Source organism: Globicephala melas, chromosome 16 (assembly GCF_963455315.2).
Source record: "Globicephala melas chromosome 16, mGloMel1.2, whole genome shotgun sequence".
NCBI classification, from domain to species: Eukaryota; Metazoa; Chordata; class Mammalia; order Artiodactyla; family Delphinidae; genus Globicephala; species Globicephala melas.
Genome location: NC_083329.1, coordinates 11,594,488 through 11,614,224, shown reverse-complemented (window position 1 = coordinate 11,614,224; position 19,737 = coordinate 11,594,488). Strand labels below are relative to the sequence as shown.

The 19,737-nt window shown below is 52.1% G+C and overlaps 1 protein-coding gene across 2 annotated transcripts in view; it reads left to right on the top strand.

The window, feature by feature from the left end:
• The window catches only part of GRK5 (G protein-coupled receptor kinase 5), a 224,820-nt gene that overhangs the window by 101,164 nt on the left and 103,919 nt on the right, over nt 1-19,737 (top strand). For both annotated transcript variants that reach the window (XM_060286044.1, XM_060286043.1), the window contains exon 2: nt 3,171-3,266. In XM_060286044.1, the coding sequence (XP_060142027.1) occupies nt 3,171-3,266 (96 nt within the window). The remainder of the gene's footprint in view (nt 1-3,170; nt 3,267-19,737) is intronic.

The following is a 19,737-nucleotide window of genomic DNA, read 5'->3' as shown; positions in this document are numbered from 1 at the left end:
AGGTCTATCCACCTCATTACAAATAGCTCAATTTCATTTCTTTTTATGGCTGAGTAATATTCCATTGTATATATGTGCCACATCTTCTTTATCCATTCATCCGATGATGGGCACTTAGGTTGTTTCCATCTCCGGGCTATTGTAAATAGAGCTGCAATGAACATTTTGGTACATGACTCTTTTTGAATTATGGTTTTCTCAGGGTATATGCCCAGTAGTGGGATTGCTGGGTCATATGGTAGTTCTATTTGTAGTTTTTTAAGGAACCTCCATACTGTTCTCCATAGTGGCTGTACCAATTCACATTCCCACCAGCAGTGCAGGAGAGTTCCCTTTTCTCCACACCCTCTCCAGCATTTATTGTTTCTAGATTTTTTGATGATGGCCATTCTGACTGGTGTGAGATGATATCTCATTGTAGTTTTGATTTGCATTTCTCTAATGATTAATGATGTTGAGCATTCTTTCAAGTGTTTGTTGGCAGTCTGTATATCTTCTTTGGAGAAATGTCTATTTAGGTCTTCTGCCCATTTTTGGATTGGGTTGTTTGTTTTTTTGTTATTGAGCTGCATGAGCTGCTTGTAAATTTTGGAGATTGATCCTTTGTCAGGTGCTTCATTTGCAAATATTTTCTCCCATTCTGAGGGTTGTCTTTTGGTCTTGTTTATGGTTGGATGACTTCTAATGGCCCTTTTAAGCCTCAGAGCCGGAGCTGATGGGGATGGGAGCATCGGACTTGGCTGATTTCTCGAGACGGCGGCTCTTCCCTGGGTGATGCACGTAACTAACCTTTACAGGGGCCGGGCCAGCTGCCGACTGGAGGCCACTGTCCTGTCCACAAGGGCAGCCGCCGCCCAGCTCCAGCTCATCCTGGAAGAGAAATGCAGGAAGAGAAGTCCCAAATCTGGATTCATATGTAACATCTCCATGTTTAAATCTTGACACCGGGTTCAATGAACAGGCAAACAAACCAACAAGCCACACGTGGGTCCAACAGAGCAGCTCTTCAGGCCTCGGGCCTGGGGTGGCGTCTCTTCCCGGTGGCTTGGGCCTCAGCTGGAGAGATTTGGGTTCTGTTTCCTCCTACCGGACGCCGTATCACTTCTGAGGTCCGATGCCAGCTTCCTCTTTGATACCTGGGAGCTTCCTTTGCTTTCGGTGCTCCCGAAAGGGAGCTTTATAGACAGAAGGGTGAGCGTGAATGCCTATAGGGTCTGGATTCTGCTCAGGCTGGGGTCTTGGCCCTGCCATTTGTGAGCTGTGAGGCTATAGGTGACTTGCTTCTTTCTTCCCTGTGCCTCAGTTTCCTTGTCTGTCAAGTGGCAATGGTAATAGTTATGCCTGGGAGAGTTAGAGCGGGGACCAGGGCAGGGCAGCAGAAGGGCTGTGAGGTGTGTGTGGACATGTGATGGTGTGTTGGTGCCGCTGGAGCAAAGAGCACAGTGGAGTCGGACAGGCCATCCACTGGTGAGTTACGCAACGTCGGACGTCTGTTTCTACATCTGTGATATGCCGTGATTTCCTCCTCCACAAGTCATTCTGAGGATTAAGTAAGATAATGTTCAAACAGTGTCTGGCTACAACGTGAGCCCCATACACATTTGTTTTGTTCCTTGGAAGCTGGGGCCTTTGACCTTTGTGGAGGCTTGAGCAGAGGGGGCTGGGGCTGGTTGGCTGGGCTGAAGACAGAACGAGCAGAGAGCTGGGAAATGGACCGTGTCCTGGGCCTCTGCCGTCAGCTCCCTCCCCTCCTTCCTGGCCCCCCGGGTGGGGGTCCTGGTCCCATCCTCAGAAGCCCACCCACTTGCTGTTCAGGAAGGTGGCCTCAGCTTTGCAGGGCAGTTGGATGAGTTGGGAATCTCCCTTTATTGAGATCAGCTCTGTGGCAGCGCCGGCACACGCTGGACCAGGGGCGGGCCCAGATCCGAGCTCCTCCGGGTGTCCCTGGGTTGGCTGGCTGAAGAAAGGGGCCTTGCCCTGCCCAGACCCTCTCTGGGGGTCAGAGGCTGGGGGGAGCATCCCGGGGTGCTGAGGGCCTGGCCAAGATCTGGCGTCTCTTTAACTGGCCCCAAACTTCGTGGGTATTTGAGGTGGTGATCACGTGAAGGGGGATAAGAAGCCCTTAAAATTCTGAGACGCTGAGGGACCTAAAGGACTATGTGATCTTTGGTGAGTCACTGACCAGTGGAATTTAAGGGCCACTCTGGGGGCAGTGGGCAGACGATGGCATCTCAGGTTCTTGGCGCGGTCCTGGCCACGTGACACAGAGGTGCCTCCAGGTCCAAGTTCCAAATGGTGGTGGGCTCAGGGACACGTAGGCTGGAGTCGGCCCCCCCTTGCCGTTTGCACACCTGAGCGTTCTGACATCTGTCCACGGATAAGGTGTGGCAGGGCTGATGGGAACACCTGTGTGTGCGCCTTAGGTAGCTCCGTGTGTTCTTTGCATGTACGTGTTCATTGTGTGTGTTTGTTACATGTGTGTTCATTGTGTTTGTATGTCTATCATGTGTGCATATCCATTGCATGTGTGTGTCCCTAGCGTGTGCGTGTTCATTACGTGTGCACACTGGGCAGGATGCAAGGCCTGACGGGGGTCCTTCAGGAGTCCTCCCAGCCTTGAGAAATGCATCCCCTGAGACCCTGGGGTTCGTGAGGCGGGAGAAGAAGGGGCTACCCAGGACAAGTGGGAGTTGAAGTCCTTGTCCCCGACACCTGGCCTCCAGCTGGGGATGGGGACTCTCCCCGGGAAACAAGGGGTAAAATGAGGTGGTGAGGGGGCTGCAGTCCACCCGCTTGTGAATCCATTTCACCAGGATTTCCCAGGCCGACAGGCCTGGCCCCTGCCATCGGAAGGTTGTGGTCGAGTCTGGGGCGAACACCAGGCACCCGGCAGGGCTGCACAGCCGTGGGAGACGCCGAGGAAGAACAGGGTGCCCGGTGTGGGTGCAGGCGTGGAGGATGGGAGGGACCGCTGCTGCTGGTGGTGGCGGGGGCCCAGGCCCGGGCGAGCCTGCGGGAAGAACACATAGGCTTGATGCCGACTGGGGAGGGGGCGTGTCCCTGTCTCCCAGCCAGGAAGCCGTGCACAGGCTCACTGGGCTGGGACACAGGCTCTGGAGCCTTGGACAACACCAGCATCAGCTCCCCATCTTTCTCCCCCATCTCTGCAGGGGGCGGAGGAAAGCGCAAGGGGAAAAGCAAGAAGTGGAAGGAAATCCTGAAGTTCCCTCACATTAGCCAGTGTGAAGACCTCCGAAGGACCATAGGTAAGTTCTCCTGCCTCGAGGGGGCACGGGGAGGGACGGAGAGGGGAGCAAGCGGCCCATTAACCGGAACCGTCTGAACGGTGAGTCAGGTACAAATCGATTAATGCAGTAAAGTGATGCCAGGTAGGCGCTCCAAGCTGATGCCTTTGCTAATTGATATAAAGATGCAACCAACATTCGTCGAGTATTTGGTGTGTGCTGGGCAGGATTATCTCCCCATTACCCTTTGAGGCTGTTATTTTACTCCACTTTTCAGCTGGGGAAACCAAGGCACAGAGAGATTCTGTAATTGGACCAAAGTTGCACAGCTTGTGGGAGGGTGGTGGAGGTGGGCCACACCTGGCCCTGAGCGCCCCCCCCCCCGCAGCTTTCCGCCTTTCCTTCCTGGGACCCGTGGGTCCTGCCCTCAGGAAGCAGCCCCAGGCTTTGGGAGCTGAGGCGGGGTGGTGAGCCTCTGGGCTCCCCTTCCCTGCTGCCAGGGATGTGGGTTCTCACCGAGGAGCTGCCCTGCTCAGTGCACAGCCCTGTCCTCTTTATTTAGTGCCCACACGGCCAGGCAGCTCCAAGAGCAGAGGGCGCTTGTCTCCCTAGGGGCTGGCACAGCCAAATGCACAAGGAGGGTCTGTCCCCGGCCCCGCTCCGAACACGGCTGTGGTGAGGAGGCTGGGGGGCTGGATGAGGACTCTCTGTGCTGGTGGGAGCCCTGGCCCTTCTCCCCTCTGTGCCCAGGGCGGGGCACTCCCGCTTGCTGCATGAAGGCGTCTTATCTGCTCCTGACTGCTAGAGGTCACAGATGCGCAATGCTGTGTTTATTACACTCAGATCCTTTGAGCGCGCGTATAGATGATGCTGTTACCCAGAACTCCGCAGGCCCAGCTGCTCTTGAGACTTCTGCCCGGGGCACTGGGTGAACTGCCCTGCACCTGCTGTGGGACGTGAGGCCACTCGTGGCCGTTTAGCTTTTCTGAATGGCTTCTCTGCGTGGCCTGGCCTCCGCCAGCTCCCCAGGCCAGGTGAGACTCACATGCCGTCCCAGGCCTGCTCAGTCCTCTCGCCGGGCGCCCCCCTCCAGATCCTTCCGTTGTGCTGTGACAGCAGGTGACCTGTTCCCTCTGTGCGCCCCACATGCCCAGCACGGAGGAGGAGCTCCCTTAATTGGTGTTTATGAAGTGGAAGGGAGCCACGTGCATCCCACAAAGGCAGATGTGACCAGGGAAGAAGTAGGGTGCTGAGTGGTGGGGAAATGACCTCAGACCCACCTTCCGTCCTTAAAACCTCAGGTCGGAGTCCCCACGGTGTTCTTGGGGCTGAGAGTGCAGGTGGCCTAAGAGATCAGGGCCTCTGGGTCCAGGCCGACTTGGGTTCAAACCCCACCCGCTCTCCAGCCACCTGACAAGCTACTTAATCTTGCTGAGCCTCAGTTTCCTCAGCTGAAAATAGTGCTCGTGAACCCAGTCCGGTGAGACCAGGTGTGTGAAGGGCTTCGCTGGAGCCCGGGACCACTCCCCTTAGCACTTGACTTTCTTCCTGGAATGCACAGCAGCTCCCACTCTGCTGGGCCGCTCTTGTGTTGGGGGTGCCCGAGTTTGCCCTTGATCTGGAGGTACGTGGGGCAGCGGGGGGAGAGAAGATGGGCTCTTCTTCTGGGGCTGGGAGGATGTCGGGGAGGGTTTTGCCACTGACGACTCACAAGTAGCCTTCAGAGAGGGGAGAGGAAGGAGAGTCCCTGGAATCTGCCGCCACCCTCCCGGGGCCATCTGGTTCTTTAGGCCTGGAGAGAGTAGGGCCTAGGGGTGGGGAGGGGTGGGGAGCTCAGATGCCATGGTCTCCGCACACCCCTGGGGAACCAGACCCTCTTCTCCATCCTCTTGGTCCAGGGCGAGCACGTTCACCAGCTACCACATGCCTCTCCTGGATGCTGAGCCCAGCTTTTTCTCAACAGGCCCAGGAATGGCTCCCACTCAACCTCGGAGCCATAGGGCTGATCCCAGAGACCCTTCTGAGGTGTTGATTTGGAAGAGAGAACTTGAAATAGGAGGAAAGGACCCTCCAAAGTGGGGAGCTGTGTAGAGAGGCAGGGTAACTGCGTGAGGGCCAGTATCACCTGGGAGGGGCCCGGCAGGTGGAGCCCATTTGCTTCTCTGCCTTGGGTTAACTGCCTGCAGGTGGTGGTGTCTGGAATGGTCCTCAGGACCCAGCCAGCTCTGAAGGCCACCTCCTCAGAGAATTAAAATTAGCTCCTGGCCAGGATCTTTCAAAGCATCCTGCCCTTTTGTCAGGGCACCTCCCACCTCCCCACCTCCCACCCCCAGTTATTATTGGATGTCTGTTTGCCCCTCAAGTGCGAAAGTCTCCTCGAGAAGGATCTTTTAAATTCACCACCATGTGCCTGGTGCCTGCTTACAGGAGGAGCACAATAGTTGGATGAACGAGTGAAGGAAAGAATGAATGAAGTGGTATGAAGGAGTGAACACTGAGCTTCTGCAGTGTTTTAAATAAATGGAAGAGTGTTGAGAGTCATATGAGGAACATTCTTGTACCTGCCACCTGGATTAAAGAAATGTTAATATTTTTCTATATTTGATTCATGTGTCTCTTGAAAATGGAAAACACAAACGTCAACTATAGGACTTCCAGTTCCAGACAACGTGGAGCAGATGCGGTTTCCTATCCCCCCCGACCATGGGCAGTCCAGAGCTCTGGACATCACATATAAAAAAATATAAGAAGATTCCTAAAGGGACCTCTCTGGTGGCACAGTGGTTAAGAATCGGCCTGCCAATGCAGGGGACACGGGTTCGAGCCCTGGTCCAGGAAGATCACACATGCTGCGAAGCAACTAAGCCCATGAGCCACAACTACTGAGCCCTCGTGCAACAACTACTGAAGCCCGCGCGCCTAGAGCCCGTGCTCTGCAACAAAGAGAAGCCACCTCAGTGAGAAGCCCACGCACCGCAACGAAGAGTAGCCCCTGCTCGCCGCAACTAGAGAAAAGCCCGTGCACAGCAACGAAGACCCAACGCAGCCAAAAATAAATAAATAAATAAAATAAAAACAAAACAAGCATTTAAAGAAGATTCCTAAAAATGGAGGAAGAGGCAGACTGGCTGGGATCTCAGGATGTGAGGAGTGATGTGCCAGTGGGCTCCTGGCTTTTCTTTTTTGCCTCCGTTAAATCCCAGGGACAAGGTGCTGGAGAAACTCACTACCCGGAGATGCCAATGGGTGCAAAAGAAAAGACACCCCCCCCCAAAAAAAAAAATTCTGTTCTCTCTAGCCAGCAGCCTGGGAAAAGGACAGCTGAGCTGAGCTGGCCCCTCCAGAACGGTCACACTTCGGCCACAGTTCACTCCAGCAATGTGGACGCCTCACCCTCTACCTTTCTTTTCACCTATCCTAGTGCCAGACTCAGAGACCCAGGGCTCCCTCCCTCTCCACGTCTCTCCTTTCTGACACACAGATCCTGATACTTGGAGGTGAGCGAGTTCTGCTGAGGTTCAGTCCCCGAAACCAACTCTCAGTGCCCCCCACTCTAGCCCTGCTCCCCATGGGGCCTCCAGGCATTGCCCCAGAAGGACCCCAAATGCCTCTCTCCTTCCAGTCGGCCCGGCCGCACCCTCGTCACTTCCGGTACGGGGGACCCCCTGGAGCCTAGGATTCGCCTCTGAGCTTTTCTATGTCCGTGGATTCCACCCCATGGGCCCCATCCCCATCTGTCCATCAAGGTCCATAAACGGGCCTCTTGTCAGGGTCCCCTCCCCTGGGAGGGTGAGAGAAACGTGCACGCTGCCGTGTGAAAATGAATTCTTCTGTTCTCCTAGAGGGATTGAAAAGACTCTGTGTATGAGTGCAGTGTGAAGAGAGGCCGGGAAAACAGGAAGGCCGCCATAAACCGAGGGGCTGCAGCTCGTGGGGACCGGCCCCAGGGCTCGGGCCTTCCTGTGTGTTTACAGTCCGTCGCCCTGGTGTTTGCCCAGCCTCTGCTGGGGTCCTGCTGGAAGGCTTTCTTAAATAAAAATCTCATTTCTTTTCTAGACCAATATACAAACCAAACAGTGGCAAATGCCACATTTATTTTTCTTGTGGACACATGAGCTCACTTTCTGAAGCTCTTTGGGAGGATGTCCCAGAGCAGGCTTTGGGCCAGGGTGATGAGGCCCTTATGGGCCCAGAGGGCCCCGTGGGAAGGCTCTTGATCAGAGGGGAGGACGGAGACCACAAGGACCCCGTTGACTGGCCAGAACAGTGGTCTGTTAAAGCCACACCCCCTCTCGCCCCCAGCACTGCCCTGACAACCACAGGCCATCTCCCCCAGCAGCCAGGGGGATTCTGAGAAATGAAAACGGCACCCCTTGGGTCCCCTGCTGAAACCGCTGCAGCAGCTGCTCCCACCTGTAATAAAAGACAAACTTCTCACCGCGGCTTATGAGCTCTTTGGTCGTTGCGTGAAGCCTAGGGATTCCTTCTCAGAATAATGCTTTAACATACAGAAAATAAAAGACGCAGGGTTGCAAAGGAAACCAGTTCTTTTCAAATAGTTATTAGATACTTTAAAATGTTATGATCTTGAAGTATATGTGCTTTCTTGTGAATACTTTAATAAGGCCCAGCAACTGGTCTAATAGCTACTGTAATTTTGAATTAGTGAGAGCGTAAGTGATATTTCCAGATATCTGCAATGATGGTGATATGAATGGGTCTGAGATTTCTGTCGTTGACAAGTCCCAGCACCGCTAACATTACTGTGGGTTGTTGTCAACATTTGTGACTCAATGAAGTGCTCATTTCCAGTTAGAGGCTGGTGAAGAGAGAGATGACATTTTTCTCCATCCAAGTTCACAGACCCCCTGAATCCTATCCATGGACCTCTTGGCAATGCCCTTCCTACCCTGTCCTATGTGAGCCGGCCCTCACCTTTGTCTCAGTCACTCCCTCCTCCTCCATTCACTTTGCCGTGCTGGTTGCCCTTTTGTCCCTTGACTACCCCAAGCTTGTCTGTAGCCTGGAGCCTTTGCCCCTGCTGTCCTCTGTCTGGAATGCTCTTCCCCACACTTCTTCTAGGGGGCCTTTAGGTCTCAGTTCAGATATCACCTGCATAGAAAAGCCTTCCCAACCAGCCTTTAGATAGGAACTATACTTGCCCTTTAATTGCTGTCTTTCACACTGTGCTGTTTATTAATGTTCTTGGCCTGCGCCCCCAGCTGCCGTCATCCTATGTTTAGTTGTTGACCTGTGTATTTTCTCTCTCCCTTACTGGACTGGATGTCCCATGACAATACTGACTGTGTCTTGTGTGGGTCACCACTAGAACAGTGTCTGGCACACAATAGGGGTTCACTACACGTTGGGAGAGTGAATGAAGGAATGAATGAAGTGAAATATTGGAAACGAGGGCTCTGTTTAAAAATTCTGTGACATATGCTTGCCATACCCACATTTAATTTAGCTAGTGGTTTAAAGTCATAACAGTTCAGACTTAGGAGGCACCTTAGAAAGCATCTGCTTTGTCTCCCTTCCCCCACTCCCTACTAGATGATGAGCAACTCAGAGGGGCAGGTGCCCTGGTGGCTCCTGGTCCAGGCCCGTTTCCCCTGAGGCTGCAACTGGAGTAATTCTCACAGTGATGTTAGGCTTTGACGGAATTCTCGACTCAAGGAACTGGAGAGCATCTCGTCTAGCCACCCCTTTCAGACCTGAGTCGGAATTTCAGAGCCTGTTAGGCTCCAAGAGGAGAAGTGACCTGCCCAGGACAGTCCAGGCCCCTGATCCTGAGCTGCAGCTCTCCACTCCCCAGCATCCTATTGACTTTATAAACATTTTGGCATCAGCCCCCAGCCAGTACCCACGGCAGAGAAACTCAGTAGGTACTCGGAGGGATAGACATTTCTGTCTCTTCTTTCTTTCTTTTATCTTCTAAGTATGGGTAGCATGTTCATTTGCTTATTCAACAAGTGTTTATTGAGCACTTAAGATATGCTGTGCACTGGGGAAACAGGCCTGATTCCTGCCCCCACCCCCTGAGCTCATTCATGGCTGAACCCAAGAGACTGGCAGAAATAGAGAGGTGATAACAAATTCTGAGAAAGGTCCATGATGGAGGGACAGGTTGCCAAGCTAGATAATAGTGTGGAGGGTCTTCCACCCGTCAGGAACTTCCCTGGAGGAAGTGACGTCACTCTGAGCCTCCCAGGGCATCTCTTTGTGTGAGCTCCCTGGGGGCATGGACCACGTGCTCTCCATCTTGGGGTCTCCATCGTTGGCATGGTGAGTAGGTGGATGGATGGATGGGTGGATGATGGATGGATGAAGTGACTGAATGAATGGATGCTGCCCTCCTCCTCAGCCTGGAAACCATAACTGGGATTGGCAGTAACGAGTATTAAGACAGAGAGTCCTTGCCACATGCATCTACTTCCAGTGTGAGCCCCAGATATGAGTAACTGATTTTAGACAGTCCTGGAGGGGAGCAGACAGATCGTGGGAGAAGAAGCATTCTTTGATATCTGCTTGATGAAACACCAAATAATGGCATTCGTTAGTAAGCTAATTGTAAGATAATTAGAGGGTCCAAATCAAAGAAGTTCTCAGAATGTCCAAAACTTGGAAGGCTGGAACGTCATTGTGAAGATAAAAGATTGTTGAGGTCTGCAAATATTTCTCAGTGACGCAGAAAATTCTGTTGGGCAAAAAGTGTGGCATTTTTATTTATTTAGCTCAGGCTCATTGCATGCTTTTTTCTTTCATTAAAAAAAAAAGAGTATGAGTGAAAGAGTTGGTTATTCCACTGTTTGGCAATATTTGTGTAGGAACTGTCCAAAAGCTATATAATAAATCAAGGCCCCTCCCCACCCCCTGGTGAGGCTAACATTTACCAGGAAGCTGTTCGCAGCAAGTAGCTGCCGCGGTGCCCTGTACACTCACCGATGGACGGGACGGGAGAGATTTCATTTGCCTTGTGGGACAGCGTCTTGCCAAAGTCTTAACTCTTTCCAGGAGCAGAAGCTCTAGGCTATGGGGGATTCCTGGAAGAAAATGGAGACTTTTAACCTTTAAGAAGAAAAACCAAAATACTGTAATAATGTGAAGATGCCTTGAACTAGCCTAGTTTTGACTGTTCACCCAGCATTGCTCATGGTCTTTGAACAAGAAGTCAGCCTACAAATATGTGTTGAGCTCCTGCTGGGTGCTGGGCATTGTTACAGGCCCAGGAGCTGTACCATTGGCCGCAGAAGCAGGGTCATCTTGTGGAAAGTCACTGGCATTAAGGTCAAACGGTGGCTCTGCTGCTCCCAGACGTGTGACATGGGGCAGGTTGCTTAATTTCTCTGGGTTGTCGTTTCTTTGTCTATCAAATGGGAGACACTATTACCAACCTGGTAGAACCGTTGGGAGGGCCAGCAGAGTGCCTAGAAGAAGCCATCCTTGTCACCATCATCATCATGGTGCTAGTGGTGTGTGGCAAAGGCTGAAGGCCCTTGGGGAGGGCTTTAGAGTTTCCCAAAGAAGCCGAATTGGCTGCAAACGATGAATGTGGCTAACTGCTTCTGCGCTGACATCTCGTGGGTCCAGTGCCCCAGGGACTCCAGCCTTGGGATCATTTGAAACCTACCCTTCCTTGAGCCCCTGCCTCTGGCCTCCCCTTCCCGGAGGCCACCCTGATATCCCTGCAGCCCTCAGCCCTCCTTCTTCCCCTCAGCCCCACAGCACACCTGTGGAAGCTGATGGCATCACACTGTGCCCAGATCCCTGACCTTGTAGGTTTCTTTGCAGGGACATATGGAAGGTTGCACCCCAGAGCACTAATAAAGGTTACCCCTGGGGAAGACATAGAGGTCAGAGGGGATATTAACTTTATCTGTAAGGTGATTTTTTTTTTTTTAAAGGAGAATGAATTGGCGAGTTATTTGTGTAAGTGAAAGTTGAATGAATAAATACGGAATTTGCTGCCTGGTTCCACAGTGGGGCAATGGGATTGGTGACACCATTGCCCTCTTTCCTACTTGATTTTGGGTCCCCTGATGAGTCTGTGGTCTCCGAGAAGATGGTCAGAGTCTCTCCGTCTTTGCAGATCCAGCAGGACTGTGGCTGTGTGGCTCCTGCCCGGTTCTGCTGGGATGCTGGCAGGCAGGAGCCACCCTGTTGCCTTCAGCAGGTAGGGTCTCAGGGCCTTCAATCCTGCAAGGCTTTGGGGGAAGCCCAAGCCTGGATCAGCTCAGCCTGACCCTGGACCCCATCCCTGGAGTCTCCAGCCTCCTCCTGGGCTGCTCAGCTCTGCGCTCTGACTGGCGGGGTCCCCCTCATCCAGCCCACGGTGGTCTCCTGCCTGCACATCGTCGATGTCCACTGAGTGGAATGGGCAGCCGGGGTCCTTTCCCAGAGATGTGACAGGGGCTAGTCCATGCTGTGCTGCAAAACAGCCTGCTTTTCTGCTCGTTCCTGTTCAAGGGCTACAGGTTCCCTGGCATTGCCAGGCACGCATCAGGGTCTGGAAAGGAGTATGGGCTCCTGGGACAGGTCTCACCCCACCCAAGGGTCTGCATGACCTGGTCCCCTTCAGGCCTTCCAGGCTGGCACGTAAGCGCTTGGTTTCATCGCCAGGTGAACCAAGTCTTTCTACAGACGTCATTCTCGTCCTTGGGGTGATAAGGGCACGTCATGTATGTCGTTCTGCCACTTGCCGTGCTCTGATAAGGCACAGCATCTGCTTGTCCTTGGAGGGCAAGATAAATTTAGATGTGGCGGATTTAGAACATCAGGTGACCTGTCTGCAGCTGTAGCTCTTACGAGGGAGAGGGTGGCCTGGCTAGTTTGCTGGGTGTTAGTCTCACCTCTATACCAAGATGAACAGCCACTGGAAGGCAAGGGCTTGCCCAGCCCTTGCACTGGAAGGCAAGGGCTTGCCCAGCCTGGGCTTGGGTGCAAGCAAGATGCTCAGTGATCCTAGCTGGTGGCTTTTGTGTTTGGAGATTCTTAGAATGGAGCACTGATAGGGATTTTACAGATGATCTGAGATTGTGGTTTTCAAAGGCTGTCCTGCAGGGAGCATGAGAGATCCAGAGCAGACTTCTATCTGAACAGGGTTTCTTTTTACCTTTTATATTTGGTAAGATTTTATTCCAGAGTGAAGGTTTTACCTGTGTAAGATTTTATTCCAGAGTGAAAACCAAGTTTGAAACCCACTGCTTTAGGCCAGGTCTCCCATTTTCCAGGTAAGTAAACTGAGTACCAGAGAGACAAGTGACATGCCGAGGTCTCCCTGTGACCTGACTCCAAGGCAGGCTTTCCCTCACTGTGTTAGTCGACTCATGCTGCCGGAGCAAAATGCCACAGACATTTATGGGGGCTTAAACAACAGAAATTTATTGTCTCGCAGTTCTAGAAGCTGGAGGTCTAAGGTTAAGGTGTCGACAGTATTGTTTCCTTCTGAGCCCATGAGGGAGAGCCTGCTCCAGGCTTTCCTCCTTGCTTCTCGTGGTTGTTGGCAATTTTCAACATTCCTTGGCGTGTAGAAGCATCACCCTAATCTCATCTTCGCCTTAACATGGCGTTCTTGTTCGTGTCTGTGTCTGTGTCTGTCCAGATTTCCCCGTTTTATAAGGGCACCAGTTATATTGGTGTCATATTGGACTAGGGTTTACCGTAATGACCTGATTTTAACTCAGTTACCTCTGTAAAGACCCTATTTTCAAATAAGATCACATTCTGAAGTACTAGGGGGTCTTCTTTGGGGGTCACAATCCAACCCCTACTATCACCTTCTCACATGGTCTCTGGAGTTCAAGTTCAAGGGGCTAGAGGATCCCACATCTGACCAAGTCTGAGGGTGGATCCTTCCCTCCTTCCTGACCCCAGCTTGGGGTTAACCCCTGCAGGCCCAGGATGACTTCTTCCCACAGGCCACAGGAATGTCTACAAGACAATTAACTGCTTTCCAAACCATGCTGCATGGTGCTTTTTTGTTCCCTCTTTTTATTATTGTTGTTGTTATTGTTCAAGTCATTGTAATTGGTAAATTACTTTGCTAAAAAACATAAGAAAGGCCACCCATAATTTTACCACTCAGCTATAGCTAGTTAATACTTTCATGTAATTCCTTCTAGCTTTTTTTCCCTGTGTACATACCATGGTTTTGTTTCTTAATCTTTTCTTAATATAATTTCAAAAATATTTTCCCAGGTCATTAAAAACCTCCATAAACGTGATTCATGTTTTTCCATTAGGTGCGTATTTATTGAGTGTCAGGCATTGGGGATACATCAGTGAACAAAACACAAAATTCCTGTTCTCTTGGGCCATCCAGAGGGTTGAGTGTCTACACCAGTGGGCAGTGGGGAACTAGCCTATTGCCCTCCTCCCAGCATTGGTCCAGGCCCCCGATCTTTCCCTACCTGTGGCTTATTTATTTCCTGAGGGCGATTCTTCCTTTAAGTTATCTTGAAAATAAGCCCTCTCAGGACTTCCCTGGTGGTCCAGTGGTTAAGACTCCGCTCTCCCAATGCAGGGGGCACGGTTTTGATCCCTGGTCAGGGAACTAAATCCTGCATGCCACAACTAAAAGAGCCTGCAGGGTGCAACTGAAGATCCCGCATGCCACAACTAAGACCCGCTGCAGCCAAATAAATAAATAATTTTTAAAAAAAGAAAGGAAGAAAAGAAGCCCTCTCCCATTAGCCTCCAATGAACCTGATTTTTCAAGGCTTCCTATCTATCCCATGTATATATTGTACTTTTGGGGGTTTTTCCCTCTAGTTTTTGCCGTTACAGTTAGTGTTCAGATGAGCATCTTTGTACTTCATTGTGACATTGCTCAGAGGTGAGAAAGCCCACGCTGTCTTTTTTTTTTTTAAATTTATTAATTTATTTTTGGCTGCATGGGGTCTTCATTGCTGCACATGGGCTTTCTCTAGTTGTGACGCGTGGGGGCTGCTTTTCGTTGTGGTGCGCGGGCTTCCCATTGTGGTGGCTTCTCTTGTTGTGAAGCACGGGCTCTAGGCGCATAGGCTTCAGTAGTTGTGTCACGCGGGCTCAGTAGTTGTGGCTCGCGCACTCTAGAGCGCAGGCTCAGTAGTTGTGGCTCTCAGGCTCTAGAGCGCAGGCTCAGTAGTTGTGGCACACGGGCTTAGTTGCTCTGCAGCATGTGGGATCTTCCCGGACCAGGGCTCGAACCCATGTCCCCTGCATTGGCAGGCGGATTCTTAACCACTGCGCCACCAGGGAAATCCTCACGCTGTCTTTTTTTTTTTTTAAATCCCACATTTGTTTATTTATTTATTTTTGTCTGTGTTAGGTCTTCGTTTCTGTGCGAGGGCTTTCTCTAGTTGCGGCAAGCGGGGGCCACTCTTCATCGCGGTACGCGGGCCTCTCACTATCGCGGCCTCTCTTGTTGTGGAGCACAGGCTCCAGACACGCAGGCTCAGTAGTTGTGGCTCACGGGCCCAGTTGCTCCACGGCATGTGGGATCTTCCCAGACCAGGGGTCGAACCCGTGTCCCCTGCATTGGCAGGTAGATTCTCAACCACTGCGCCATCAGGGAAGCCCCCTCACGCTGTCTTTTTAAAGGCAGACGCGTGTAGCTAAACCCGAGTAGCCTGCGCCATGACCTCTGCCTCCCTTGCTTCCTCTGGAATGTTCTGTTTCCCGCTCATGCTTGCGTCCGCAGATGCCATTAACCTGAAATGTGCCTCTGATGGACAAAGCCAGCGAGGTTTGGTGAGCACCTTGGCCCCGCTTGCCAGCCCCAATTCACTGCAGTCGCGGGCATGAGAAGGGCTTTTCTGTCTGTTTTAAGGCCTGTTGCTGAAAACAGGGGAAAAACAAGCTGGTTTATGCAGCAATGGGGACCTCAGACCAGCACAAGAGGCCAGCCGACCCGCAGCAGGCTGAGCATGACAGTTCTGCCCCATAAAGAGACACTGGGACAACACTCCTGATGGTCTCTGCTCAGACTATTTACAGAATTTATTTCCCGGGCTCTGTCTGTTCAGCAGCACCTTGGCAGTATTGCCCCAGCCTCTGCCTCAGCGTATTAAACACCCCTTGTTCCGAGTACCCCAGAGCTAGCACCCAAGGGAGAGTGAGAAGAAAAAAATGTGGGCGGAGGGATATTTGTGGCCAATATAAACTTTCAAATTAAAAAAAAAAAAAAAAAAGGACATCACCAAAAAAATGTATCCCCTAAAGGGCTCCTGTGGGCATGAGCTCCTACTGACTTCTCTCTGCGGCCCCTCCCAGCTAGTGTTAGGAAGGAAAATGCAAAATCAAGAAACATGCAAATCGAGCGCAGCTTTTCATCTGTTCATTTTTTCTGTTTCACGGTTGTGATGTCCTTGCATTGTCTTTAAAAATTATTTTTTTAATTATTATTATTTTTTGGCCTTGCAGCTTGCGAGAACTTAGTTCCCCAACCAGGAGATTGAACCTGGGCCACGGCAGTGAAAGCACAGAGTCCTAACCACTGGACTGCCAGGGAATTTCCTAAAAATTATTTTTAAAATTATCTTTTAGTTCTTTTTGTCTTTACAAAAATAATATAAACCCATTGATGACATTTCCAAAATAGAATCTAAAAAGAAGAAAATAAAAATTGCCAAAGAGATAACCACTGTTGACATTCCGGTCTGTGGCCCTTTCATAGTTTGTTCTGCTTAGAGAGAGAGAATTGTGCCAGCTGTCTTTTGTTGCCCTGCCCAAAAGTCAGGTATCATCTTAAATTGAGAAATATGGTTGTAGAATCCCCAATGGACTGGGAGGCAGAAGACCCAGCTTCCTGTGCTCCTCTCTTGGTTCTATGGCCTTGGGAAAGTTGCTTAACCTCAATTTGCCCATCTTTAAAATGGGGATCCAGTAATCTTTCCTACCGTACTGGATGATCAAGTGGCCAGTGGAGTTACTGGTAGAAAGTCTTTATAGTGAGCTCTGCAGATTGATTCTGGCCGTTTTCAATGTGGTCGTGTGACCCTTTCTTCTAAAGCCACCCCTGTGTCTGATCTTGATGACAATCACCACCCTCCCTGTGCCTGCCCAGAGACCCGGGATCCTCCCTTTCCCTCTGACTTGCCACCCCTGTCCCTGTCCTGTGTACATAGCCAGTCCCTTCCAAGTCCAGGTAACTGCCTCCACAGTCTCTCTTGGGGCAGCCCCTCTCTCCCCATCTCCACCGTTCCCTTCGTCCCGGGCACTACCTTCTCCTGCCTGAACTCCTGTGTTGCTGCCAACTCCTTCCAGGCTCACGTGTTTCCTACCAAGCTCTACGCAACAGCCAGGAGGCTCTTTCTAAAACATCCATCTGATCACGCTACCACCTGCTGCTTCAATAGCTTTCCACTGTGGTCAGGATGGAGCCCAAAGGTCTCCAAAGGTCTTATCAAAGCTGTCCAGGCCCTGCCTTACCTGCCCTTTCTTACTGCTCCAGCTTCACCCCTCCTACTGTGCCCCGACTCAGCCTTTCCTTCTTTTTTAGTGCCTGGTCTTAGTTGTGGCGTGCATGCGGGATCTAGTTCCCTGACCAGGGATTGAACCCAGGCCCCCTGCACTGGGAGCACGGAGTCTTACCCACTGGACCACCAGGGAGGTCCCCAGCCTTTCCTTCTTGTTTCCTCCCTTCTCCAGGCCTTTGCCCGGCACACGTCCCTCACTCTGCCTGGTAATTGACTCAACCTTGGTCTTCTACCTTGCAGGTCACTTCCCCCAGGAAGCTCTCCCTGGTGACCTGACCTAGTCTGGGTTTGGTCCTCACCCTGTGGCGGTCTGATGACTAGCCTCTTCCTCGGCTTGACCACAGGGTAGAGCCTGGATCTGCCTGGCACTGTTTCCCCAGCATCCAACACGAGTGTCTACCCTGCACCGTGCCCTTTTAGAATCTTCATTTTCTTTCCTTGCTGGGATATTTTTGCCTTAATCTTCCCAAATCCTGGAACGATTGATTGCCGATGGGTGGAATTTTTCTCTCTGAGTTCTTTTAAAAGGCTCTGGAAATGTGGATCGAGAACGGCTTTCACCTTGTCCGTTCTGAAGTAGCTGCTTTCGTCACAAATGGTTCAGGACAGAGGTGTCCAACTGTCCCCTCCAAGGGCAGTGACCCCACTTTTCTCTCCCTTTCTGACTCAAGGGGCAGCGTGGGAGAGTGTGAGGAAGGGGTGTGTGCTGCCAGGCCCGCTGTCCCGCCAGCCCCCTCTGGTTGGTGGGCAGAGATGGACACAGAGGTGATGCTGCTCCCCGCCTTTAGCTGAGACCCGCTTGAGGCGGAGCAAGGTGCCGGGAACGGCTTTGCCAAGAGACGCCATCATCAGGCTTGGGTGGCAGCAGCTCTGCAAGTACCCGGCAGCTGTAGGCACTGTGCATATGCCTCAGGCAGGTCAACTGGGGCAAAGCTTTGGAGGGGCTAACCCAGCTCTGTCGGTTTGGTACAGAGACAGCAATGAAGTGTGAGGGACCTGGTTTTGAGCCAGGCTCTGTTCCTTACTGGCAAGTGATGTGACTTCCCTAATCCTCAGTCTCTCTATCTGCAAAACGGGAATAGGAGTGTTGCGAGGATTACCTGGGGACGGGTGTGGGGAGAGCTCTGCACAGGGCTGGGCTCACAGTGGGTGCTCACGGGTGGCCGCTTCAACCCCTTCCTCTTCTTTATCTCACTGTTGTCAACAGTTGGTGCAGTTCAGAGCTTCGCCTCTTGGCTCCCTGAGTGGTGGTTGCCAGGTCCTGCTGGTTTTAAGTTTATCTGTTCATTCATTCATTCTTTCATTCATCTGTTAAGTCTTTATTCTGTGGCAGGGATCTGGGGAGCTGCTTTCCGGAGTGGCTCTTGGTAGCATGGACTGGGCCGTGTGTTTCCTTTACATAACCTGGATATAACCCTTTTCCCTTAGCCCTCAAATCTCTATTTACTAACTCTCAGCAGGCTCAGAGGTTCCAGATGGTTGCCCTCCACACCTCCTTTCTTAAAGGCCATCTCATCTCACCCATCCCTCTGGCTCCAGGCAGGAGGGGTCTCAACCAGTTCAGACACACGGAGTGAGAGCCAGTTCATCCACAAACCCCTGTCCAGCTTTCACTCTGAAGGCCCAGCAGAGGGTCCCCAGGGGGCATGTGAGGCCAGCTCCATCCCTTAAAGAGCTGTCCCTGGTCGGGGAGACAGGGCAGAGAGCACACACATGGTGCTGGGTAACAGCCACGTGAAGTGGGCAACTGTCAGATATCTGTCCTTAGTACCAAGTGCCCAGAGGTCGGGGGAGAAGGGGGACAGAGACGTCTGTGTGGGACAGGAAGGAGCCAGCTGAGTCGTGGCAGAAAGGGAAGACTTTTGGGGTCAGCAGGTTCAGCGTCATCCAACCAGCAAGCATTTCCTGGGCACTTACTCTGGCCAGACATCAGGCTGCTTGCCTAACAGACACACACTCATCAAAGCATTACAGAACCCTATGGGCCAGGGGCTGTTTTCCCCGCCCCTGTTTTTTTTTTTTTTTTTTGCCATGCCGTGTGGCATGTGGGATCTTAGTTCCCCAGCCAGGTATCAAACCCGTGCCCCCTGCAGTGGAAACGCGGAGTCTTAACCACTGGACCACCAGGGAAGTCCTCCTATTTTATGGACGAGGATGCAGAGATTCAGAGAGATTAATAAACTGCTCAAAGCTACAGAGCTCTGGAAGAAGCAGAGCCCACATTCAAACCTGGGCCTGAGTCAAGGCCATGCTGGCTGTGATTTCCACCATGTTGGCCATGATTTCCCCATGGGGGTGGGACAGCATGGGGCACATTTGGAAGGTGATGGTGCACTGCTTTGGTGAGCTTTGTGCAGAGAAGTCAGGAGTGAGAAGAGGCTAAGAGAGGCTGGGTCGAGCCAGAGACACCATCCATGCCTCCAGCCTGGAAGGTTAGGTCTTTGTCTTGCAGGTAGTAGGGAGCCATTGAATGTCCATCTCTGACAGCCCCTGCAGCCATTCGCAGTGAGAGCAGAGAGCAAAGGGAAGCAGGCGGGGCTTCCCGGGTGATATGAGATTCCTTCACTCCTCCAGATATTTATCCTTTACCTACTGTGTGCCAGGGAGAAATGAGACAGTGTTTCTCAAGTACCCAGCCCAGGACCTGGAATGTCCCAGAAAGGGCCACCACTTCTGATGGCAGTACGCCGTGGCTCAGGTGATGCCACAGGGGACAGGGGTGGCTGGAGCTTCCTCACCCGCAGCGTCAGTCTGGGAGCAGGTTTCTCTTTGTGATGCTGGGTCATGGGATGCCTTTCACATCACCTGTGAGGTCTCCGAGCCGGCAGCTCTTCCCGCTGCCCACCTGTCTCTCCCCTTCTTTCCGGGGGTGATTTCTCGTTCCCCTGCTGTCTGTCCTCTCTCCCTCCTCCCCCGCTGGACCTTTTAGAAGGTGGCAGATGGGCAGGAATGTCACACTGGCCGTCTTTGGCCGGGATGAGCCTGGGGTCCGGCTGGGAGATCACCTCGGGCATGGTCCAGGTGCGGCTTGCAGA